We start from the raw sequence: 26,738 nt of genomic DNA on the forward strand, positions 1-26,738 counted from the left end.
AGTGCAATCTCAGCATACCATAACAAGATAGATGCACTAATATCCATACATCCTCTGATCAGTAGATTTATGAGAGGTTTAATTCATCTTAAACCACCAATTTAGCTACCTGTCACAGAATGGGACCTGAATCTTTCTTAACAAGGCTCATGCGTTCTCCTTTCGAACCCATGACTTCCTGTGCTCTTAAATTTCTCACATGGAAGACTATCTTCCTCATAGCCATTACATCCGCTAGAAGGGTTAGTGAGTTACAAGCACTTGTCACGTACTCACCCTATACAAAGTTCCTACATGACAGAGTGGTTCTCCGTACACATCCAAAATTCCTCCCTAAAGTAGTTACAGAATTCCATTTGAACCAATCCATAGTTTTGCCCACATTCTTTCCAAAGCCTCGTTCTCACCAAGGGGAACGGGCCTTACATACCTTGGACTGTAAGCGTGCACTAGCATATTACTTAGACCGCACTGCAGCCCACAGGAAGTCTACTCAACTCTGTTTCTTTTGATCCAAACAAACCGGGTAATCCAGTGGGCAAACACACTCTCTCCAACTGGCTAGCAGATTGCATACAGTTCAGCTATGAAAAAGCAGGCCTTCCTCTCCAAGGGCGAGTAAAGGCGCATTCAGTAAGAGCAATGTCAACCTCAGTAGCACACTATCGTTCAGTACCAATTCTCGACATATGTAAAGCAGCAACATGGAGTCCTCTTCACACCTTTGCAGCTCATTACTGTTTGGACAAAGAAGGACGACAAGATTCAGCCTACGGACAATCTGTCTTAAAGAACTTGTTTCCAGTATAATCCCAACTCCTTCTACATCCAACCTGCTGTGATATTCGGCTGCCTAATTTTCACCAACAATACTTCAGTGTTGCTTCACTACAAAATGACTCAGCCTCTGGCTTGCTAATCACCCATATGTGAGGACTAGCATCCTGCTTGTCCTGGGATAAAGCAAAATTGCTTACCTTGTAATAGGTGTTATCCGAGGACAGTAGGATGTAGTCCTCACGAAACCCACCCCCGCGGAGTTGGGTCCGATACATTTTATTATTTATTTTTTGCTAAAGCTTATTGCTACATACGAGACTGAAGGGAGACCCCTGTGGCAGGGAATAACATGGCATGCTCAGTGGGCTCAGAGTGCCAGTCAAAGTTTCTAGAAACTTTGACAGAAAGTTTTCCGCAATAGGGCTCCATCAATGACGTCACCTATATGTGAGGACTACATCCTGCTGTCCTGGGATAACACCTATTACAAGGTAAGCAATTTTGCTATCCTTTGGATTCCAAAGACTGCACGGTCCTCAGTTTTAGCAGCAATTTTATTAATTTTCTCACTACAGAGGTCAGACTAACCAGTGTGGAGTTCTCAGTCTCCTTCCACTTTTATGAATAGGAACCTCATCTGCCCATCTCCAGTCCTTCAGAACAACTCCTGACTCTTTAAAAAAAAAAAAAAAAAAAAAAGCATTGAAAGTGTCAGCTAGTTAAGCTGCCAGGACATTAAGTTCCCTTAGTACCTTTGATGTAACCACCCATCTGGCTCCATTGTCTATCTACTTTAAGTTTAGTTAGGCAACTCATAAACACACTGTTCTGAAATTGATTTAGGTTACCTCACTTTCATTCTTATTTATGTTTGTTTTTATGCGGTCCTGCTTCAGGTCTTTCTACATTGACCACAGAACAGAAATATTTGTTAAGCAGTTTTGCTTTTTTTCTCACTAGCCTCTACATATTCCTCCCTGTTACTTCTGAGTCTAGCAATGCCACTTTTGCACTTCTAACATTAACATAACCGTAACACCGAAATCTATCCCAAACATGGTTTAAATTCTTATAGTTTTAATTGTCACTACCGCTGCCAATAAACTATAATAACCTGTTCCAGGCAAATATTTTCACACATTTCCTTTGTACTTTTCTCCCTGCTGCTTCATATTGTAACTCCTTGTCCTTGAAAATTCTTCCCTGTGAGTATGGTTATTAGTGCCACAAATCAGGCAATAAATCAAAAACACAACTAAATACCTGAAAATATCAGAGTGCAGTTACTATTAGGAATGTACAGCCAGAAAAAATGTTTTGGTTCATTTTCTCATTTGATGAGGTAGAGTGCTATTGGTTTTTGGTTCATTTTAATGTTTAGTTTAATTCACTTATTGAACTGAAGTAAATATTTAATAAGAAAGCAAAACACAATGAGTCCTGCCTGCAGCCCTGCCACTACTCCTGGGGCCTCCCCAGACCCTCTGCTACCCCTCCCCTCCCATCACCTGCCCACCAGAAGCTGGGGCGGAGAACTACCTAGCTGGGCTGTGCTAAACTCAGCCAGGGTTTCCCTGGGCACCTCTGGTCACCCTCCTGATCTGTGAAAAAGGGCTGAGGACCACACTGGCTCTCATTTATTACTTCATTGGAGGTCTTACAGGAAGAAAGGGGCAGGAGCAATCCCCATTTGCTTCTGCCCTGGCAGAGTCCCTTTTAAAAATGACACTGGCCAGCCCTGAGACCTGCACCAAGTTGATGTAAATAAAATGGCATCAGTCTTGGGGTCTGGCCAGTATTATTTTGTTGACGTCAATTTGGTCCCAGTCTCGGGGCTGGCGGGGACCATTTTTAGAGAGACCAATGGGGCAGGAGCGACTGGGGATTACTTCAGCCCCTTTTTCTGCAGGCTCTCCATGAAAAGGGTAAATGAGGACAAGGGAGGCTTCCAGCCTAGGTTCTTTTGCCCCGAACTGGAGGGCCGTGGCTGGGGCCGGAGGGTCTGAGGATTGCTCATTTCCCTTTCTTCCTAGAAGACTCCATGGAAAGGGGTAAAAAGGTTGTGGAGATGGTAATAGGCAGCTGGTGCTGTTTGTTTTTTTTAAATAAAAATACCTGAAAACTTTTGAAGTGTTCATATCCAGCAGGGATTTGGTTTATTTAAAATGAACCAAACCAAACATGGCCATTTTCAATTCGGATTCCTTACTCATTTCAAACAAATGCACATCCTTAGTTATTATTAATATATTACTAGAGAAGTGCATGTAATTTGAAACATGAGAAATGCAATGAAACAGCCTGTTTAGTTATGTGTTATTTAAAAACCAAATGAAACAAAATCCCCAATGAAATGTATTTTTCTTTTCAAAACCAGTAGGCATTTGCCCCGGCCTGTTTTCCCACTGTTGCTGCAAAAGATTGTGCTGTTAAAATTTAAGCCTGGGAAAAATCTCTCCCTTCCCTCCCTAGATGCCTCTTACCTGTTCTGAGGGGCCTCTGAAGCAATCCCCTGTTGCTCCTGCCACACTGGGTCCCAATTTGAGAGTGGCAATGAAGTAACGACACATGCAAAATATGTATCCTAGACCAGCAATTACATCCTCAATTATCTTTAATACGCAGTATCCTGATTAGGTCATGTTCTAAAATTGTGTTTTTCAGGTCAGGTCAGAATTTGTTCCAGCTATTAATTAATTTTATGTACTTTTAATTTTATTTATTTATTACCTTTTTCTATAATTTTATTTTATTCTTTTTTATTTTATTACTCTTTCCAATGTAAACCACTTTGACAAAAACTAATTTTATAAAGTGGTATATAAATTCTTTTAAATAAATAAATGCAAGTACTTAACTGTATCTAGCAATTTTTGCTAAAGCAGCACTAGAACATGACTGTTTTGGTTTTTTTTTTTCTGGTCTGTTTTTGATCAGTGATAGTATCTGTACTTTTGTAAAAGCCTTTTCATAGTTTAGAGTGGAAAAAGCATGAATGGAAAGGGAATTGGACCTTGCCACTTTAGTTATCAAATACACTTTTCTATTTGGAAGTAGGTATATATTTTCCCTTTTATCATCTACATGCATAGGGAGGTGGAGAAATGCCTTTATGAATGCTTGAATGATGGCATGAAGCAAACTACCGGTAGTTTTGGTTTTCTCTATTTACGGATTGCCAGCAATGTGCACAGTTATAAATTAAATTTACATGAAGTGTAAATATGCATCTGTGGCAGACCTAGGAGTTGGTTGAGAAACATTCATCTCTTGTATGCATGCAAATCATTCTTTTGACCTTTCTGTGGAAATGCAAATGGGGGAGGGAGCATAGTACCTTCCTTGGTTCTTTTCTCTTTCCGTGAATGCTTGGTTCTGGGATCCACTCCCTTTATTTATTTATTTATTTATTTATTTAGACATTTTATGTACTGTCGTTCCATGTAAAGATCACAACAGTTTACAAGAATGAACATTCATATTTAAAGTTTGCACATAAAAATATGCGTTCTCGAATGCACCTTATTACATCAACCTCTATATCAGCATTTTTCAGAATGTGCCCAGGGTTTATGGCACTGAATACCTGTAGATTGGATACCCACGTTATATGTGCATTTTTTTTTTTTTTTTTAGTTGTCTTTACGGCTCAATTTGTCACTCTATTCTATGGATGTTTTCTTGTGTTTGTGCCTCGATGGTGTTATGAATCCTTGTTTGAAAGGGGAAGGAAGTCACTAAAACAATCTTTCTTAGACTCAGTGGTCAAGTTCTAACATCTTTTTAGCCTTGTGTAAGGGAACATTGTTGGGTTTGTAAAAAGGAATAGAGAGATTTGTAAAGAAAGATCTTTATAGCCTATTGTGGGAGGATTGTATTGTTTTTATAATACTGTACTTTTATTTGTTTGGCACAATGCAAATACAGAGATCAGTTGAGAGTGAGTTTGTGGCATGCGCCACAATGGGATACTTCAATTTTCTTGCCTTTGCTGTTACACCCTATAGACAGGTTGAGTACAAAAGCTTGGTATAGTAATTTGGTCGCTGCAAATACTTCAGATTCTGAATTAAATTTTTTTTTGTGTGCTTATTTAGAATACTTTTCTGTGCATGTTCTGAGAAGGAAAGAACATTTTTTTGTTCGCTGCATCCTTTATTTTCATCTGTAGTATTGAGAAGTTTATATTGAAACCGGCTTGTTCCTTGCTTGTTCTGTTCTCTGTGATGTGCCTTTGATTTCACTTTGCCTCAGTTCTTTTTGAAATGGGTAACCAGGGATATTTTGAGTGAGATTAGCAGCCCCTCAAACTGGTTTAAGAAAAATCAGTGCTGGTCTTCCTCAGGTTTTACTGGGACCTTCAGGAAAAGGAGTGAAAAAGAAATCATGAGAACTGATTTTTCAATCAAGATAGCTTGCAGGGGGAGCCGCCACCCCGACCGGGCGACTGCAAACATCAAATAGATATACCGTATCTGAAGTGACACATCATTCTTTTACTAGGAAAGGCAAAATGACAGCCTGTCTCTTAATCTAAATTCCAAGGGCCTTCAGTGTAGTGAATATAAACATTTATAAATCTCTGGAATGGTATTTACTTCTGCAAGAAAAAAAAAGCTAGATCAATAATAGAGCTTTTTAATAATTAAAAATGTGTATTTCTATAATCTGCTATTGATTTCTCTGTTTATTCTGCAAGAGCTCCTAGACATTAGTAAATTTCGGGCTTCCTTGGTGAATGGCAGTTTGCGTTGGCTTTCCTTCAGTAGTTATTACTTTTCTACACGCTCCATCCATCATCCCGAGCACTTTCTAATTTATTGTTGGGATAATGTTGACAGCACTGACATGGAGGGCATGCGCTCTGGGCTTGAAATGAAGACACCAGGATGTCAATTTTTCTGGCAGGAACATAATCTTCTTGTCTTTTTTAAGTTACCAATCTGTGATTTATTGGGGTGGGGAGGTTGTTGTGAACTTGGATACTCTTCAGAGTTGGATAGATCAGATCTTCTCCATGATCCCTGAAAGGACCACAGTGATACTAATTAAATATTTCTGGCTTCCCTTCTCTTTATTTATAATATTCAGCTAATTTCCAATTCAAATTTATCAAAGTAGATCACAATGAGAAAAAGTAAAAAAATATAGTTAAAACAAATCAGATATTAATAACTAATCACTGCCAAATGTCTGCCTAAACAACAAAGATTTCAGCTTCCTGCTGAATTTAACACATTCGGCTACCCCCAGTTCACCCCCGTAACTCTACTGATAGTGCTTTCCACGTGGCAGGACCAGCATAACAAAATATTCTAGCTAGATTCCTGCAATCTATATCTTTTTAAAAGAAGGGATAAGCAATACACTTTAATTTGTAAAACACAACTCACGAGGATGATGATATGGAGACAACAAATCAGAAAAACAATATTCCCTCCCCCTTACTAGAAACCACTCTATATACCAAGGTAAGTATCTTAAATTTAATTATTCCAGAGGAAGACAATGCCTTTCCCTTAAATGGGGAGTAATTATATCCCTATAGCCTGCTCCTGGGATTATTTTAGCTGTGACATTCTGGACTAGTTATAAAACATAAAACTGTTCCTTTGGTAAAACAAGGTAAAGAGAATTAAACTAATCCCAGATATGTTTTATTTATTTATTTATTTATTTATTTATTTATTTATAGGCTTTTATATACCGAAGTTTAGCTAGATGCCTTCACTCCGATTTACAAGTAAGACAACATATTACAATTTGGGAAGCAACTGATAGAAACAATATATTACATGTTATGGAACAATTGATAGAACATAGTAAAACAAGTTATGGAACATATTCCAATTTTAGTAACAGCTGGTAGAACAGTGTAACAGGAAGGTAAGAGATATAGGCGGATTATGACACTGCTAGCGAGTTGCTTATAGCCAACTTCAAGTATCGACACCAATTAAACCTATGATTAAATATAGAATGTCAACATTTTAAATAATAATGTTAAAACCAATGCCTGTACTACCGATAGAAAATTATTTCATGAAATATAATATTTTAAAGGCTGAACTTCCTGAGCAATGGGAAATTAAGGAACTTATTTACTAAGACAATTATCCCATTCTGTGTTTATGGGAAAACAGCCTAGTAAATCAGGCCTTAAGTGATTAGCCCAAGGTCATAATGAGTGTCAGTAGCAGAAGCAAAATTTGAAGCCAGGTCTCCTGACTCAATATTATCCTAACCTGTAGACTCTCCACTCATTAAACTAATATTTTCCTAGCATGTAGCCAAATGGACTCAGGACCAATGGGTATTGTGCTCTCCTGATAGCAGATGGGAGACGGAGTCAGATTTCAAAGCAAACGTCAGCCTACATATACCTGTGCAGCATGCTTAGCTCTTCAGTATTTCTCAGTCTCCCATAGCAGATGCGGACACTATCCAAAAGAGAATAGTGTAACATTTACAAGAGAGAAGAAAGAAAATTTACCTTTAGTCCGCCGGGAATCGACCTTTAGTCTGCCGGGAATCGACCGGCGGACTAAGGCTCACCTCTGAGGGATATCGAATCAACCTCAGGAAAATCTCGACTGTGGGAGGGACAATTAGGTCCCTCCCACAGTCGAGATTTACTAATGTCTAGGAGCTCTTGCTTATCGGACGCACGCGACCGATAAGCGCCGAGACCAGGTAAAGTAGAAACCTTTACTTCTAAGTCTCCGGTCTCCAAGGATCGAACAGCCGTACCAACCTTCTGACAAAGTTTGAATCGGGTTGAGCAGCCTTTCCCTGGCTAGGCCCCAATCTGTTGCGAGGGTCTACACAAGTGGAGTCCCTCCAGTGGGGTCACCGGGGTCATCGGCGCCATCTTCCCCCCTCGCCATCGGTACACGCGGAGCAGGCCAGAAGCCCGAGGCACCTAACTTGAGCGTGTCCATAGGGATACACGCTTAACTGCGCGCATATCTCAGTTGTATGCACAGTGGCGCGCACAACTAGGCCGCACGCACAAGTGCGCGCATAACTGTGCCACATGCACAAAGCCCGCTGCCTGCACGCACAACTTGTGCGCATATAATGCGCATAACGTCTGCGCTCCCGACGCGCACAACTAAGAGAATCCGCACGCACAACTCTCACACGGATGAGTTTTTGAAACCCTACGCACGCACAAACAATGGCACCTCCATCCAAGAAGGACCCTTCCTTTGCCCAGCCTGCCACCTGAGAGCTGCGCAGCCTGATTTAGAATCCCTCCTGTGCCAGCAGTGCAAACAGAACCAGGGAGAACCAAATCAAGACCTCCCACAGCCAGGAGCAGGATCCGGAACCACTGATGATGGCACCCCGGACCTAACTATGTCCAACTCGGCGCCCCCACAGGAAAGTTCCTCCGGGGCTGCCACTTCAATCCCTCCTGGTATCAACATGGAACCAGGAACCTTCTCCTGGGTGTTATTTTTCAAAGGGCTGCAAACCTTTGTCCAGGCGCAACCAGCCCCGGCTGTCAACTTGCCTCAAGCTCCGCCGGAAGCACAAGCCCTTCCCAGCACCTCCCGAGGCTCTCGAAACATGCCTCTCCTAACCAAGAGCATCCCTGATGGGGATCCAGACACCTGAGATGAGGAAACAGACTCCCTGGAAGAAGGGGAAATCCCCCCAGGGATGGAGCCATACCAGACCATGCTCTGATTCTTCCACAAGGACGAATTACCAGCCCTCGTGTCCAAACTATGAAGACACTGGGTCTTCCAGGCACGGACCCTACATTGGAACTGAAAAAGAATCCCATGCTGGTGTACCTCCGTAAAGCTTCATGCTATTTTTCTATGTTGGAGCCCATCAAGGAACTGTTGACCTGGAATGGAATGCTCCATAGGCCAGTTTTAAAGGGGGATGGGCCCTAGAAACCCTATACCTGCTGGAACCCACGGCCAAGGAACTTCCACGCTTCCCTAAAGTAGACGCTATGATCTAAGCCACCTCAAAACACACCACGATCCCTGTGGAGGGAGGAACGGCACTGAAGGATGCCCAAGACAGAAGGCTGGAAGCCATCCTTCAGCAATCCTTTGATGTTTCAGCAATGACGCTACAAATTGCCTCCTGCTGCGCCTTGGTGTGACGTTCCTATTTGATCCTCTCCAGAGAAGTTACCACGCCCATAGAAGCAATGGAACGTGCGGTCTCCTTTCTCACTGATGCTACCGCAGACCTCGTGCGCACATGATCCAGGGGTGTCGCTGCTGCAGTGGCGGCCAGAAGACAATTATGGCTCCAAAATTGGTCGGCTGACGTGACTTCCAAGGCGAGCTTCATAAAAATACCTTTTAAAGGATCTCTCCTGTTCGGGAGCGAATTGGAGAAGTTAGCCAACAAATAGGGCGAATCCCTAGTACCCCGATTACCTGAAGACAGGAACAAAAGAACATAGCACTCCTCCCCCAGAAGAACCAAGGGTAGAGGATTGCAGCATTTTAAACCTTACAAGAACACACAGTCCCAAGCACGTCGTACTTCAGGAAGGTTTCAGTCCTTTTGGAACAAGCACATTAAGAGAGGAGCAAGCTCAGGGGCAGGCTCCGGCCGTGCTTCACAATGAGAAGACGCAGACCCATCCACAGGAGAAAGACATAGGGGGCAGACTTACCCTCTTCTACCAAAGATAGGTCGAAGTAACATCGGACAAGTGGGTCCTAACTGTCATTCGAGAGGGGTACTCCCTGAAATTCCAAAGCATCCCCACAGACAAATTTATAAGATCACCGTGCCACTTCCACTCCAAGAGACTGGCAGTTGAAACCACACTAGCAAGACTACTCAGACTGAAGGCAATAGCTCCGGTGCCCATGTCTCAACAAAATACTGGCCACTATTCCATCTATTTTACTGTTCCCTAGAAAGAAGGAACATTCCAGCCCATCCTGGACCTCAAGGCCGTCAACCGTTACCTGAAGGTACCACACTTCCGCATGGAAACCCTACGCTCCATTATAATGGCAGTAAAACAGGGAGAATTCTTAATCTCCCTGGACCTATCCGAAGCCTACCTTCACATCCCGGTCCATCAGCACCACCAGCGTTTCCTGTGCTTTGCGATACGGGCAATCATTACCAATTTTGAGCGCTACCCTTTGGACTAGCTACCGTGCCCAGAACCTTCACCAAGATTATGATGGTAGTAGAGGCAGCACTGAGGAAAGGAGGAGTCCTGGCACATCCTTACTTGGACGATTGGCTGATCAGAGCAAAGTCTATGGAGGGGAGTCGCCACATGACCACCAGAGTCAAGAACCTACTACAAGAGCTCGGATGGGTCATGAACACAGCCAAGAGCTGCCTACAGCCCTCCCAGTCACTAGAATACCTGGGAGTCTGGTTCGATACCAAGCTGGACAAGGTCTGCCTTCCTCCTCCAAGGAGAAGGAAACTGATGGATCAATTGCAAAACCTGTTGAACTCTGCTCGCCCCAAGATATGGGACTACCTTTAAATCCTCGGCCTTGTGGCATCAACTCTGGAAGTTGTTCCGTGGACAAGGGCCCGTATATGACCACTACAACGCTCCCTATTATCACGATGGAATCCAGTGTCCCAGAACTACTCAATTTGCCTCCAACTACCGACAGAGGTTCGACATCAGCTTCAATGGTGGCTACAGGAAGAACACCTAAGCAGAGGCGTAAACCTATCCACACCGAAGTGGATCTTGCTCACCACGGACGCAAGTCTGCTAGGGTGGGGAGCCCACTGTCAGGAGCTAATTGCCCAGGGACAATGGATCAAAGAAGAGGCGGAATGGAACATAAACCACCTGGAAGCTCGAACGGTCAGACTAGCCTGCCGGCGATTCAGCCACAGACTCCGAGATGACTCTGTCAGTCATGTCGGACATCGCAACAACCATGGCCTACATCAACCGCCAGGGAGGAACCAAAAGCCAGCAGATGTCTCTGGAAATAGACCCTCTCATGGAGTGGGCGGAAACAAACCTGCAAGGGATTTCGGCCTCCCTCATCATGGGAAAAGAGAACATCTCAGCAGATTATCTCAGCAGAGAGAGCCTAGACCCGGGGGAATGGTCGCTGGCAGACACAGCCTTCCAGCTGATAGTGAATCGATGGGCTCCCCTAGCCATGGACCTCCTAGCAACTCGTCGCAATGCCAAGTCCCCAGAATTTTCGGCCGCAGACAAGAACCACAATCTCAAGGAATCGACGCTCTCGTCCAGAACTGGCCAGAGGAAGAACTCCTGTACGCCTTCCTACCCTTGCCTCTACTAGGCAGGGTCATCCACAGGGGACTAGTCCTTCTAGTCGCCCCAGATTGGCCAAAAAGACCATGGTACGCGGACATGCAGAGACTATTGACGGGGAATCCTCTGCTTCTACCGCCATACAGGGACCTTCTTCAGCCGGGACCGATCTCCCACAAAGACCCGGTTCGATTCTCTTACGGTATGGCCCTTGAGAGGACTAGCCTAAAGAAGCGCGGCTACTCTAAAGCCGTGATCGACACCCTGCTTTGGGTATGCAACTTCTCCACATCTCTGTCTTACATACGGATCTGGAGAGTATTTGAAGCCTAGTGTGTAGACCGCACCCTCCTTCCGAGGACAGCTCTGGCTTGTTTCAGGTCCGAAGTGGATGGCATCTGGCTATCAACTTTTCCTGATGTGTCTCGCTTCCTGAAAGGAGTCAAACAACTCAGGCCACCACTAAAGTGCCTCTATGGAACCTCAACCTAGTACTAGACTTCCTAGCAGGGGAGTCCTTCAGACCAACAAGTGGTCTGTCTCTATGCCTCTTGACCTTAAAGACAGCATCCTTGATCGCAATATGCTCAACTCGGCGCATCTCTGAACTTCAAGCATTATCCTGTCGAGAACCGTTCCTCAGGTTCACACCAGGCACAATACAGCTGCGTACAGTACCATCCTTCCTTCCGAAAGTAGTTACGCAGTTCCATATGAACCAGACCATATCCTTTCCATCACCAGATGAACACAGGGATTCAGAAGACTCATGCCTCCTTCGCCACCTGAATGTCGGCAGAATCCTAGTCCGATACCTCAAGAGATCGGAATCCTTGCACAAAAGTGATCACCTGTTCGTTCTTCACAGTGGGAAGAAACAAGGGGAAGCAGCATCACGGGCGACCATAGCCCGCTGGATCAAAGAAGTAATCAAAGCGGCCTACGTACAGGCAGGGAAGCCTCTGCCTCTACAAGTCCAGGCCCATTCTACAAGGGCCCAGGCAGTGTTCTGGGCGGAAACCAAGATGCTGTCACCCGCTGAGATCTGTCGGGCAGCGATGTGGTCCTCCATACATACCTTCTCCAGGTTCTACCGCCTGGATGTCCAGGCCCGGGAGGACACATCATTTGCAAGGGCAATACTAAGTGGGCCACGGGCAGCCTCCCACCCGGTTCGGGAGTAGCTTTTGTACATCCCATTGGTCCTGAGTCCATCTGCTACACGCTAGGAAATGGAGAAATTACCTACCTGATAATTTCGTTTTCCTTAGTGTAGACAGATGGACTCAGCATCCCGCCCATGGCTGCCCCAAAATCAGTATACTTCAGGAGACAATCCCCGAGAACAAGACAAGCATGGGTAAGCCAGGTATTACCCCTAGTTCAAGACACCCATAGTTGCCGGGTGTCGGCGTTTTTCGGTTGAGTGCACTGGCGGTCTCCAATTTGGAAATCAGTTGAACCAGTCCTAGTTAATCAAGTTAGCCAAGTTAATCAAGTTATTAAAACACACATATATCCACAATTGCTTTTCGAGGAGAATACTGAAGAGCTAAGCTTCCTGCATGGGTATATGTAGGCTGACATCAGCTTGAAATATGACTCCGTCTCCCAACTGCTATCAGAAGTACACTATACCCATTGGTCCTGAGTCCATCTGTCTACAGTAAGGAAAATGAAATAATCAGGAAAGTAATTTCTCCCTTTAATAGAGAGCTATGATTTATAAAGAGGTGATCTCTGTTTACGCTAAGCATTCCTATTACCGTGCATGGAACAGCTGTGTAGCGAGCATTTCATTCCTCCTTATAATGACGGTCTCTTAAGTTAGGTACACGCTCTATTTTTGTTCAGTCTTGATTTTCCTTTTTCCAAATTTGTTTTTCACTAAGGTTTTTTTTTTTGGGGGGGGGGGGGGGGGCGGGTTTGGTGCTGATTTTAGCATTTAAAGACAAGCTAATTAAATCTCAAATTTCTCCACAATTATAGATGACAAGCTGAGTAATTTTCAGGTGGCTTTAGAAGATATAAAAGAGAGTGTTGAATGGCATACAAATAAAATTGTCAATCTTGATCAGAGACTGGCAAGGCAGGAACCTACAATAGATGTTCTGTCTATGCAGCTGGAGGCCCTGAAATGAGACAATACGACATTTTTGGCCCATGTGGAAGATCAGGAAAACAGAGGCAGAAGGAACAATATCAAGCTTATAGGCCTTTCTGAGCAGGTTAAAGATGCTGATTTAATACATCTATTTCAAAGCTGGCTGCCTGAAACCCTTGGACTGAAGCTGGAGACAAAACCAGTTTTGTGGAAAGGGTACATCACATCGGCCCTGTAGGTGAGTTGGTTTTGTGACCTAGAACTGTTGAGGTTAAAATATTGAACTATGTACTTAAGGCCAAAATGATACAAGCTTATAAGAAAGGCCTTGAATATCATGGTGATAAACGTTTATTATTTAATGACTATTCATCACAAGTCTTCTTTTCTCAATGGGCCTTGAATCCAGTATGGAAGGACCTTATCCAGAAAGGCATTAGATTTTCCTAAGTTAAAGCTAAGTTAAAGGTTTTTCGTGCAGGAGGACCCATAACTTACTACTAAAGAAGACATCGTTTTATGGCGACATTGGCAGGCTAACTTCTTGTCTGCTGGTAATGTCCTTATGGAGGCTGATGGTGCATTTTAGTGTGCACGTTTTGTTTTTATTTATGACCATGAGAGCAGGAAAGCTTGGATGCTCAGGGACATATATATTACTGTGTTTAACCTGTTTGCCTGCGCATTGAAATTATAGGTTTTTTTGCTCTCTGAGGTCTCTCTTTGTTTGACATGGGAACTACCATTGATGTTCCCCCAGCTGTTGGGCATCGCTTAATATTTTTGTGGACACACTGTTTGGTAATTAGAAGGCTTATTGTTGGATACTTTTCAGAAACTTGGAGACATGAGAGGACATGTTTTTTTTTGTTTTGGGGGTTTTTTTTTTAAGAATATTAGTGGATATCGTCCTCAAGTAACTACTGTTATTCGGATACAGGCTTTTTTGTTGGAATGTTTTTTTTGTCTATCCTGTAAAATTAATCATTTTTCCTTTTGAGTGATGGAGACTGACAACTGATAATTGTTTTCAAACCTCTTTCCTGGTTTAATATTTTGTTTGTTATTGTTCAGCAATTTCTTCTTTGTATTTCTTTTTCTATGCTATATGTATCTCTGTCTTAATGCTGCTCTGCATTACATGCTCCATAATCTTTGGTATTAAACTATTGTGTTGTTATGGTTGGTTTTCTCTCTTTATCATTGTAATTTCTGGAGTGACATCTATTATATCACCTCTAGGGTATGCATCCTGCCAACAGAAGATTCTTGAAGGCAGGATGGTACAATCCCTCAGAGGTTTTAGATGGTGATTGTTTTGGAGTGTGAATGTAGAGAACTTTATGATCTTTCTAAAATGGATGGTGGAATTTGGTCCTATCTGACCAGGATGACTTTGTTTGGGGGGGGGCGGGGTGCAACCTGGTTTATTGATATGTACAGTTCCTCAATTTATCCAGAGGATTTATGGGTGATGCGCGTAAAGCCCCGGGATGTGTGTAAGTCCCGGGGATTTACTAAAGGGGGCGGGGTGGGGGCATGGCGGGGTGGTCCGGGGCAGGGCCAGAGGCCTCCAACACAGCGGCCATTGCTGCTGTGTTGAAGGATTGCATGCCGGCAGGCTGTCGGCGCACGCAACTTGCGCCTTTTGGAGGGGGGGGGGGGGTTAGAGTAGGGCTGGGTGGGAAGGTTAGGTTATGGGGGGAGGGAACAGGGGAAGGCACAATTGTGCACCCCGTTGTGCGTGCCGATCCCTGATTTTATAACTTGTGCGCACAAGTTATAAAATCGTGCGCAAGCTCCTTTTAAAATCTATCCCATGTTGTTTCTTTCAGGTGACTCATTTAAATAATGCAGAGCACAAACAATTGTAAACTGGTTGGGTTGGCCATGCTTTATTTCGTGAAGACAACATGGGATAGCTATCCTATTTCATAAAAATCTGTTTTCAACAAGAAAAAGTGATTGATCCAGAGGGACGTTTTGTGTTGGTCGCTGGAAAGTTGTCATAAAGTCATGTTTTTTGTAATATCTACGCTCCTAATATTTATGACCATATTTTTTTTTCTAGTTTACAAACATTGTCTGTTCCTGGATCATTTACTGGTCCTAGTGGTAACTTTAACTCTCTTGTTGATCCAGCAATTGATGCGAAACCACCTAGATTGGGGGGGTAGATTCTCTCATAGAATGGGAGTATTGTTTCTTATGAGGGAACTTCAGCTGTTGGATGTTTAGCGGGCTATGCATCCAGGGGAACTGGATTTGTATCTTTTACTCTGATTCCCATGGCTGTTATTCCCAGATTGATTATTTCTTGTTCATATCCCCTATTTTTCCTACCATCCTGAGTAGAGGTATTAGTGCTATTTCCCTCTCAGATCATTTATTTATTTATTTATTTATTTATTTATGGTTTTTATATACCGATCTTCTTACATTATATGTACATCAAATCGGTTTACAGAGAACAGTTGAATAGGCTTGCTTGTGGGCAATTACATATAACAAAGAACTTTGAGTAACATATTGTATAACTTTTTTGAATAACATTTAAACATAAGAGCAAAAATATACATGGCAAAAACATAAACATAAGAGCAAAATATACATGGCACATATATCATGCATCGATCTCTGCGAATATGTTTGGGGACTGTCCCTTCCTGAAATTTTAAGTGGCATTTAAATCCCTGTTTATACAATGATAGAGAATTTAAGGCATTTCTTGCTTGCAAATGGCAGGATTAGAACATAAGAACATGCCATACTGGGTCAGACCAAGGGTCCATCAAGCCCAGCATCCTGTTTCCAACAGTGGCCAATCCAGGCCATAAGAACCTGGCAAGTACCCAAAACCTAAGTCTATTCCATGTTACCGTTGCTAGTAATAGCGGTGGTTATTATCTAAGTTAACGTGATTAATAGCAGGTAATGGACTTCTCCTCCAAGAACTTATCCAATCCATTTTTAAACACAGCTATGCTAACTGCACTAACCACATCCTCTGGCAACAAATTCCAGAGTTTAATTGTGCGTTGAGTGAAAAAGAACTTTCTCCGATTAGTTAATCCCCCTACCATGTAATCTTTAGATATTCTATGGGAGGCAAAGAAAGCTGTCATGAGAGGTGAAATTGTCATATACTATTGCAAAAATAGGATTTTTGATGCTGAGATATTGAGATTACATGGAGAATTAATTAGACTTAAATCTATTCACATAGCTTCAATGCAACATTTTCTCAGCTCAGTATGTCTCTAGCGCCCCCTCCCCCCATCCAACTCTTTTGAACCTCACTATGGAGCTGATGTAATAAGCTGCAGTAGACCTGCCTCAGGTTCGTGCATTTGGTATTACGCATGTTTTTCCATGCTAATTTTGTGTGTATATGTAATCGATTTGCATAGAAAAACACGCACTCAAACCCACTTAAAGCTGTGGCTGGCTTAGCATGAGTGCGTGCTAAAGCCATGCAAAGGAAGCTTTTAAATATTCATGGGCAATGCAGAGAGCCGCTCTAGTGTTAGTGTGGATTTTTTTAAGCAGAATGTTTAGCGCCTGAGTCAGGGCAGAAGCTAAGTGTAAGTTCCTATCTGGAGGTCAAACAACTAAGCGGCAGAAGCCAGAAGAGAGGTTGGAGAGGGAACAGGCATATGTCAGAAATGCTGAATGCCTTTGTAGCCCCTTCCAAATCTCTGCTATATTTTCCTCACTCACCTGCATTCACCATTATAGCTCCCATGCGGTCTGTGATGGATCATGAAGAGGTTAGACGTTGCTCTACCCGCCTTCAGTCCCACTCCTAGACCACTAACTCAATACTCTATTAAAGGTTTTCAACCAATAATCAATCACAGGTCACCACATTAATGCAGATTTATGCGCAGTATATTACAAATGGCCTTCAGCGCGCGTTTTAGAGTGCATATATGCGTAGATATTGGTTTTGTGCAGATTTCTTATGCATATCTCAATTGCATGGTGTCCCCTTATTACATCCTGTGGAGGCACCTGCTTTTGCCATGTGCACTAAAAAAAAAATACACGCAGACAACGCCGATTTCACCGCGGGTTTTATGACATCAGCCCCTATGTATGTTGCCTTAACCATGTCCTCTGACGAGATTCCATAGCTTGATTGTGCACTGAATGAAAAAAAAATACTTCCTAAGATTTGTTTTAAATCTGTTGGGTGCTAATTTTGTGTGGTGTTTCCGAATGTAATCTGCTTTAACGTGACTGAAAGGCAGAACATAATATCAAATAAATAAATAGTTAGGGTAATAACTGTTACGACTTATCCCTTACACCCCAGTCATGGTTTTATAAATCTTAATTATATGTTGTCATCTTTTCTCCAAGCTATAGAGACCTAATCTATTTAGTTTTTCTTCATAAGGGAGCTTTTCCATTCCCTTTATCATTTTTGTCTCTTTTCTCTGTTCTTTTTCTATGTCTGCTATGTCTTTTATTTTAAATGGAGTCGACAACAACTCCACACAGTACTCAAGGTGTGGTTACAACATGGATCAATATAAAAGCATTGCTAGACTCAGTTTTATTCTCTATTCCTTTCCAAATAATTCCTAACATTCTGTTTGCTCTTTTGACCACCACTGCCATACACTGAGCCAGAGATTTCAAGGTATTGACCACAAGGACTGCATGGTCCTTGCCTGGGTGGTGATACCTAATACGGAATTCAGCATCGTGTATCTGTAGTTGGGATTGTTTTTCCCTACATGCATTACTTTGCACTTCTCCACATTAAATTGCATCTACCCTTTAGATGCTCAACATCCTAGTCTCAGAATGCCCTCCTGCAGTTTTTCTCAATTGACTGCTGTTTTAATGATTTGAAACAATCACCTGCAAATTTGGTTACCAAATTTGTGGTTTCTGTTGTGAACCTGCCTCATCTGCTCCTCAGAATGTGGCAGTCTTCCGCGGTCCGGAGGCCGCGGCAGTCTCCTACCCTGCGTGGCAGGGCTGAGCCACCGGGAACCTTCCCAAGCGGCCGGGACTGCCGCTCCTGCTCTCCCCGACACGGCTGGAGCCGCAAGGGGGGAGTCCTTGCCACTGCCGGGGTCTTCACCCAGCAGGGAAGCCGTCCCTGCCGGTGCCTGCAGCCTGCCTGCTCTTCTTGCTATCTTACCGCAGGGAGCCGCTCTGTCCTGGGTCTTGATGTCTGTCTTACAGTTCCTGTAGACCGTGATCCAGTCCAGATGTCCGTCCTCCGTTCCTGATGTCCGTGATCCGTCCTGGTGTCCTGAACCCCTGGTTCCTCGTCGCCACCTTTCCTGGCGTGCCATGTCGTGGTCCTTGATCAGCCCCACGGGCGGGCTGAGTAGGGCACCTCGTGGTACAAGGCCTTCCTCTCAGCCGCAGCTCAAGCCTCCGGGAGACTTCCACTTGAAGCCTTGTCCCTGGTCTACGGAGTTCCTTGCATCTGCTCCGTCCATATTTCAGTCTCTGCTTGAACCTGTGCCGCTCCAGTGTGGTCCGCGACCAGCCAGGCGGCTGTATAGGGCGCGCCCCGGTGCAGGTCTCTACAGTTCCTGGGACATGTTACTCTCATTCACTCTATTACCTCATCTGGAGTCTGCTTCAAGTCCAGCGTGGTCCACGACCAGCCCCACGGGTGGGCTGTGTAGGGCGCGCTGCGTCGCAGTCTCAACCCAGCTCTTTGCTCCTGAATCCTCGTCTACAGTACCTTGCTCCTGAATCCTCGTCCAAGTGTCTTCGCCTGAATCTTCTTCTGAGCCTTCCATGTTCCAAGGCCTTCGTTTGCCCCGGCCTCCGTCTGGCCTGCCACTTCTTGCCATTACCCAGAGGCAGGTCCGAAAGGGCTTGGAACGGTCGGAGGACCGTTCAAAGACCACCATTGCGTTGTTGATCTTCCCGGAGCGTACAGGTCCGGTGGAGGGTCAGTGCCTTCAGTCATCCTTGTCTTCAGTCCAGCCTTGCTCCTGCTCTGGATTTCATCATCTCCCTTCAGTCCAGCCTTGCTCCTGTCCAGCCTATGCTCGGGCATGCCTCGCCTGCCCCAGCACCTCTTAGGAGTTCCTCTGGGGTCGAGCCGTTGTCCAAGAACACACAATCCCCTGGAAAGCAGAACCGCTCTCCTAGCGTTTCCTAACAGTTTCCTTTTCCAGATCATTTATGAATATGCCAAGTAGCACAGGTTCCAATATAGACCTTTCTCCATTTGGAAAATTAGCCATTTAGTCCTATCCTCTTTTTCTTAACTTTTATCCAGTTACAAATCCACAATACGACACTGCCTCCTATCCCATGACATCCCAATTTCCTGAGGAGCTTCTCATGAGGGACTTTGTCAAAGGCCTTCTGAAAATTCAAATACATTATATCAACTGGCTCACCTTTTATCTGCATGTTTACTTACACTTTAAAAAAAAATCTAGTAAATTGGCAAGGCAAGACTTCCCTTTGCAAAAACCATGTTGATTTTGCCCATTAAACCATGTCTGTCTGTTGTCAATAGTTTTGTTTTTAAGGCTACCATTTTGCCCAATATCGATGTTGGGTTTACCAAGCTATAGTTTCCTGGATCACCCCTGGATACCTTTTTAACAGTCAGCATCACATTGGCCACCCTCCAGTCTTTAGGTACTGTGGCTGTTTAAAACGATAGGTGGCACATCACCAGATATAGGTCTGCAGTTTCATGTTTGAGTTCCTTCAGAACTCTGAGATAATTACCATCTGTCAGTTTCACAGTAATTTTGTTCAGTCACTCCCATCAAAAAATATTTTTGGTATGGGTATGACCCCAACATCCTCCTCAATAAAAACAGAGGCAAATAATTAATTTAGTTGTTCTGCTATTTCCTTATCCTCCCTGAGAATCCCTTTTATTCCTCAGTCATCTAGTGGCCCAACTGAATCCCTCACAGGCTTTTTGCCTTAAATGTATTTGAAAAAGGTATTATTACTGGTTTTCACCTCTATGGCAAGCTTCTTTTCAAATTCTCTCGTAGCCTGCTTAATTTTTTTATGTCTAATTTTCCAGTGCTTATGCTCTTCCTTATTTTGGATCTGCTTTCCATTGTTTGAAAGATGCCCTTTTGGCCTTACTTGCATGTTTCACCTCACTTTTAAACCATGCCAGCAGTCATCTGTTTTTCTTTCTATCTTTTATCATTTTATCATAGTCTCCCTTTTTATAGTTTAAATGCTGTTGCAGTAGTTTTCCTTAGTATTTGACCTATCCTGATTGTCAAATTTAATTACATTGTGATCATTGTCGACACATAGATTCACCACCTTTTATCTCTTGCATCAGATCCTGTGTTCCACTGAGAACTAAATCTAAATCAACCTCCCGGCTCCTCTCAGAACTGACCCCTCTATGCCTTCCTTCAGAAAGAATCTCAAAACTTGGCTCTTTAGGAAAGCATTCCCTCCAGAAAATTAATCCCCGGCTCCCTGTCCCACTCCCCTGGCACAGCCAGTCCCGTCCCCGTCCCCCCGTCCCCCTGCCATTGTACATAGAAAGCTAAATTCAGAACATATTTACTGTTAGTAAAGTTATTATGTAAAGCAAGTATTATACTGTATCATGTCACCAAAAGGCTTGCCTTTAGACATCCTGTTGTATGTAAACCGGTGTGATATTTCGAATCGAATATCGGTATAGAAAAATAAATAATATATTTCCACCCCGTCATTGGTTCCAAGACCAACTGCTGAATGAAGCAATCATTGATGGAGTCTAGGAATTTTACTTCCCTTTTTATATCCTAATGTGAAATTTACTCAGTTAATACTTGTGTAATGAAGTCTCCCATTATTATTATGTTGCTTATTTTACTAGCAGTTTAATCTCTTTTAGCATTTTACAGTCTGTCTCCTCATCCTGGCCAGTTGGGCAGTAGTATATCCCTACTATACTCTTTAATTTTTCCTTGGAATTTCAATCTATAAGGATTCCAAAGTACAGTTTGTTTCCTGTAAAACTTATATGCGGCTTGACACTATGCCATTTTTAACATATACTGCCATCCCTTCACCAATTATGATTTTGAATGTATTATTTTACCTTGCCTAGAATGGTGTCTGGGTGGATAGAAGTTTCTTAAATAGAATAAAATAAGCTTCAAAGTGAAAATACCTGCAGACACTGGCATCTCCTTTTTGTCCAGGTGGAAGTTTGCTGGGAAAGGGTGCATGCAGATTTGAAAACATCATCTACATGTATACCTTTCCAACCGAGATCCAGGCCACTTTGTTTGAGAGGCCTCTGGATGTTCCAAAAATTAACAAGTATCTAAATTTGAGGACTCCTTTAAATTTGAGGCCTCTTTCCCTGCCCTTTCCCCCCCTCACTCCCCCAAGGGGGGCCTGTTCCTCCTTCAGTCTAACATCCTTGTCCAGCAGCCCCTATTCTTCCCCAAACATGAATGCCTGCCCTAAATATACAGTAGGAAAAAGTACAGGAATTCCACAGTAAGCATTCTTTCAGCCACATTGAGGGAGGGCAATTTTCACAGCCAGTTTAAGCAGGTAAGCCTTTCTCCACATAAATGGTTTTGAAAATTGCCGTCTTAATACCACACTGAACAACAATCTCAAAAATATATGAGCTAATACAGGAAAAGGGAAAAAGAAGGGAGAAAAATAATATTATAAAAAAATATTACATTATGTCCTGTGTTATATCTAAATCAGCTTGTAGATGGATTCAGAACTCACAAGCTCTCATTTTTTTTTGCTTAGCTCTGCTGCTGCTGCCTAGAAGCACCTCTAACAGCTTGGTTGGACCTGGGCTCATTTTTAGCACAAGTAACTTTATCAGGACTGTCATCTATTAACCTTTTTCTTGAGACATTCCTTTGTTCCAGGTTCCTTCTCTTAGTATCTCTCTGGTCTTTCTGTTTTCAGATCACCCAAGAGGCTGGAGAATTCATGATCACGTTTCCATATGGTTACCATGCTGGATTCAATCATGGGTTCAATTGTGCTGAGTCTACCAATTTTGCTACCTTGCGGTGGATTGACTATGGCAAAATGGCTACACAGGTAAGTGAAAGCAAGGGAGAATTTCATACAAATTTTTTGGAGATTTGCTTTACCAGTTTTATCCAACTTCATTTTTTCAAGATTTTTTGAAATTTTTATTATTTGTTATGCATTTTATGGTCAAAACTATTTAGACTTGCCCCAGACCTTCCATAGACTGGTGAAAACCTGGCTTTTTGAGGTAGCTTTCGGTACAAACCACCTAAACTTTGTACAAAACCTATATGCATAATACTAACCCATCTGCAGTATCTACCCCCTCAGTCACAAAAGACCTCATAATTAAACCTGTTTTAACTGAATGGAACCTTTTATACTTGTTATGTCACCAGTGAATTATGTTATGTTGTATTCTAACTAGTATTCGTACTGTACGGAAGTACATCCAGTATCTGTATTGCACTTAACTATTTTATTTATTTATTTTATTGGTTTTATGTCATCATTCGGTAAAATCATCATAACAATTTACAATTAAGTACTTCAATAAATTATTAAATAACAATAAATTATTAAATAACAATAAATTATAAAATAACATTAAAACATATAAAACATTTGTAAAAACCAATAAATTATAAAATAACATTAAAACATATAAAACATTTGTAAAAAACATAAGAGACTAGTCACTGGAAATAAAATTATTCTTTACAATACAAATATTTGTGAGATAATCTGATTCCTCAAATGCCTTGGTGATTAGCCAGGTATTCAGACTTGATCGAAACAATTTCAAATTAGATTGTATGGTATTGTGTACGTAATGAAAGAGGTAATGAATTTCAGATCTTACGCCTGCTAGGGAAATGACTCTGGCTCAGACGTCACTGAGATGGGCAGTTCTTATGGATGGAATAGCTAATAGACCTTTTCCGGCAGATCAATCAAATAGCTGCGTTTAGCCAATCGGTTTACTCGCCGTAGATGATCTTGTGTAATAGGCATAGGACTTTAAATTCAATTCGCTATTTTATCGGAAGCCAATGGAGGGAAACCTCAAATTATTTTTTTCCTGTTAAAATTCTTGCTGCTGAGTTTTGTAAAACTTGTAAAGGGTACAGGGTTGAAGTTGGAAGACTGAGTAACATGCTTTTGCAGTAACCAGTATTGGAAAAAATTAGTAATTGTAATACGGTTCTGAAGTCATTTACGGATAAAAGGTTTTAAGTGTCTGAGAGTTAATAGTTTGTTATAGCCATCTCTTACTTTTAGAGCAGTATCTTTTTTAAGATTAAGTTCGGTGTCCAAGAACATACCAAGGTCTCTAGTGTAATTTGCTAGTTCAATTTCTGTCTGATTACCATCAACTTTAAAAAGCGGGAGTTTGTTAGTAGGCATTTTTCTATCCAATAAGATCTCGGTCTTATTAACGTTGAGTATGTTTCATGTGATTTAATAGAGTTTTAATTACAGATAGATACATGGAAGTTGTCTTGAATGCCTTTTCAATGAAATCTTGAATCGGAACTAAAAATTGAATATCATCTGCATAAATGTAGCAAGTCAGGCCTATGCCTGCTAGCAGATGACAAATTGGTAACATGTAAATGTTAAACAGCATGCGGCTCACTGGATTCTAGATTTATTTTCTTTGAGATGGAATTATGAATTTTTACTTGGAAAAAATGGTTGCTTAGGTAGGATGAGAACCATTGCAAGGTGGTATCTGCTAAACCAATTTCTGCAAGACTAGCGATTATTATTATGACTGTTCTAGCTAGTTGGAACTACTGTATATTTTTAACTGATTGTATATCTGTAACACATTTCTATTTATAGCTTCTATAACACTAGTGTGTGTAATTACACTGCATTGTATTGTATAATACTCTTCTATGTGAAATTTGCTTTGATCTCCCTGGCTAGAAAAGTGTGTTGTAAATAAACAATGATGATGAGTATTTATCTTTTCTATAAATATGAAATGACCCCTGCATTTTGGGCATGTGCTATTTTATTTTTTATTTTTTAGAAGCATAGTGTGTAAAACATGGACAAGCAGGCTGGCAGTCCTCACACATGGGTGATATCATCCGATGGAGCCCAGCCGGAACTTTTATTTACGTTTTTAGAACACTATCTGTCTCCGTCTGGGTATACCCAGCATGCCATAATGCCATGCATCCACATGGGAGAACCCTTCAGTGTCTCTTCCACAGAGTTCATCAGTCATGGTTTCTCCTCTTGTTCGGGGGTGGGGATTTCCGCCTAATTAGGTAGCTTCATATAATGCAGAGACTGCAATTTTTTTCTATCACTTCTACTGTCTTAGGTTTTTTTGACTGTTTAAGTTTATTTCATCCTTGCGCCTGAGAGGTGCACTGGCCCAGGTCATCCAAGGGCATCGAATACTTGCGATAATCGTCATTCAGTTTTGCTGCTTTGACTTTTCATCCGGTCATGGATAAGCAAACCAGCAGCTTCAAATGATGACCCTGGAGTGATAGTCATGTTTATCATGGATCCCCATGATAAATGTGTCCTCTTCCTGAGGATATCACATGGCATCTCATCTGGCTGGAGCTAATGATAAGGCACTGAGAGATCAACCCATCATAATAGATATTGGAAGCATTAACATAATAAACTGAGAGCAACACCGGACACTGGTGATGCATCTTCACGGAGGGTGGAATCTAACTCCCTCAACATCAAACATCGGGAAGGACCAAGGCAGCCTGTCACCTGCCTGCTCCCACCAGAAGAAGGCGACTGGTTCCTCGTTGCATAAAGCGAAGGTGAAGAATGATTGGCGTTGGCCTCTGAGGGCACAGTGCCAAGAGCGGGGACATTCTGGTTGCAGCTATGAATCCCTCGAAGCAGATCCGCGAAGAGGAGAGCTCATCCTCAGTATAATCCCAGGAACTGCTTTGATCAATGACATCAGTCTTCATCTCAACAAAGGGAAAATGGTCCTGCTAGTGTGTTTAGAATGAAGTTCTGCATTTGACACTGTAGAACATCAGTTTTTGCTCAGTCACCTTTGATATAAAAATTTGTGATCAAGCACTACTTTGGCTTAAATATTTCCTGGAAGCTAGATCTTAATCTGTCTGATAGAACTCTGTGCAGTTTGCCCCATTCCTCTTAGCTGTGGTGCTGCTCAAGGATCTGTTCTTTCTCCCATTTTATTCAATCTATACCTAGCTCCACTTGCCATATTGATTCAAAATAAGGGATTCACAAGTTATTTCTATGCATATTGATTCTATGCATATTGATTCAAAATAAGGGATTCATAAGTTATTTCTATGCAGATGATATTCAGATCATTGCTAGTTTTGATTCTGAACTATCATTTTCTTTATCTGGCTTTAATAGCTGTCTGACTGAAGTTGTCAATTGGTTAAAGCTTTCTAAACTTAAGGTTAACCCAGGTAAGTCAGAAGCAATGTGGTTCACCAGGAAACATAAATCTTCACAGCTTTCTTTGCCATCCATGGAAAAAAATTGTATTTAGGCTGAAGATGCTGTAACTATTTTAGGGGTTGGAATTGATCATTCACTGAATTTCTCAACTCATATCTCACATAACATAGTGACTGCAGAAAACAACCAAATAGTCCATCCAGTCTGCCTAGCAAGTTTCTTATAGTAGTAATTGCTGCCTCGTGCAGGATATTCTCATGTTTCTATTAAGGTAGTAACTGCCACTCCATGCAGGTTATCCCCAAGCCTTATATTAAGGGTAGTAATAACAATCAAAACCAAGCAACTGTCAAACCCATAACAAAATTTTTGCTAGCAACATTTTTACAAGGTGAGTAACCTTCATAATTCATACAAAGCTGCTGCTTGAATATGCTTTGCTTTCGGACTTGACCATAGAAGCAGTCCTGCGCCTTTATCCTAATATCTGTGTATCAGTGCCCTGGACCGTAAAAGTCAGGGACCAGTATTGGCTGTCATCTGAATCTAATTCCCGTTTTGTTACAAAGTTCATATTTCTTCTTGAGCAATGCTACCTCTAATTTTTGAAAGGCTATGTGTGCAAAAATTTTCTTTTGTGCAATCTTTTATGAAGCTGAGTTCATATTTTGTAAGGATAGTGGACCCTTGTGCTGTGGCATAGTTGACGCAACCTAGCAGGAGAACATACTAGGCCCACACCGACAGCTGGCGAATGCACACTGGGCATCCATAGCAGAGGCCAGCAGCAGGCAGTAGAGCAGTCCATATCAAGGGTAGGCAAGCAAGGTACAGGGACAAGGGTAGGCTAGAAGCAGGACAAGGCGGGACAGACCAGACAAGGCAGAATAGGCTGGATAAAGCAGGGCAAACTGGTCATAGCGAGGTAAGATCTGGAACAAGGAAGCAAGGCAGGATCAGGATGCACTGCAGTAATGCTGGAGGATCTGTTGCTGAGGCGAGTTGCAAGTGGTGCATCTGGGTTTAAATACCCAACCACATGATGTCATCATGGTGCACTGTTGATGAGCTTTCCCGCCACGGAGCCCACAAAAGCCAGCACCTGCACCTAAGGGATGGCGCGGCAACAGGAAACACAATGGCAGCATCTCGCCACGAAAAGGAAGCATGGGCTTCTAG

At 42.5% G+C, this 26,738-nt stretch overlaps 1 protein-coding gene across 1 annotated transcript in view; it reads left to right on the plus strand.

Moving 5' to 3' along the window:
* The window catches only part of KDM4B (lysine demethylase 4B), a 735,609-nt gene that overhangs the window by 349,574 nt on the left and 359,297 nt on the right, over positions 1 to 26,738 (plus strand). Inside the window, 1 exon segment of the mRNA XM_029614587.1 lies at positions 22,050 to 22,187. Coding sequence (XP_029470447.1) covers positions 22,050 to 22,187 — 138 coding nt within the window.

The sequence above is a fragment of the Rhinatrema bivittatum genome, chromosome 8 (assembly GCF_901001135.1).
Source record: "Rhinatrema bivittatum chromosome 8, aRhiBiv1.1, whole genome shotgun sequence".
Classification (NCBI taxonomy): domain Eukaryota; kingdom Metazoa; phylum Chordata; class Amphibia; order Gymnophiona; family Rhinatrematidae; genus Rhinatrema; species Rhinatrema bivittatum.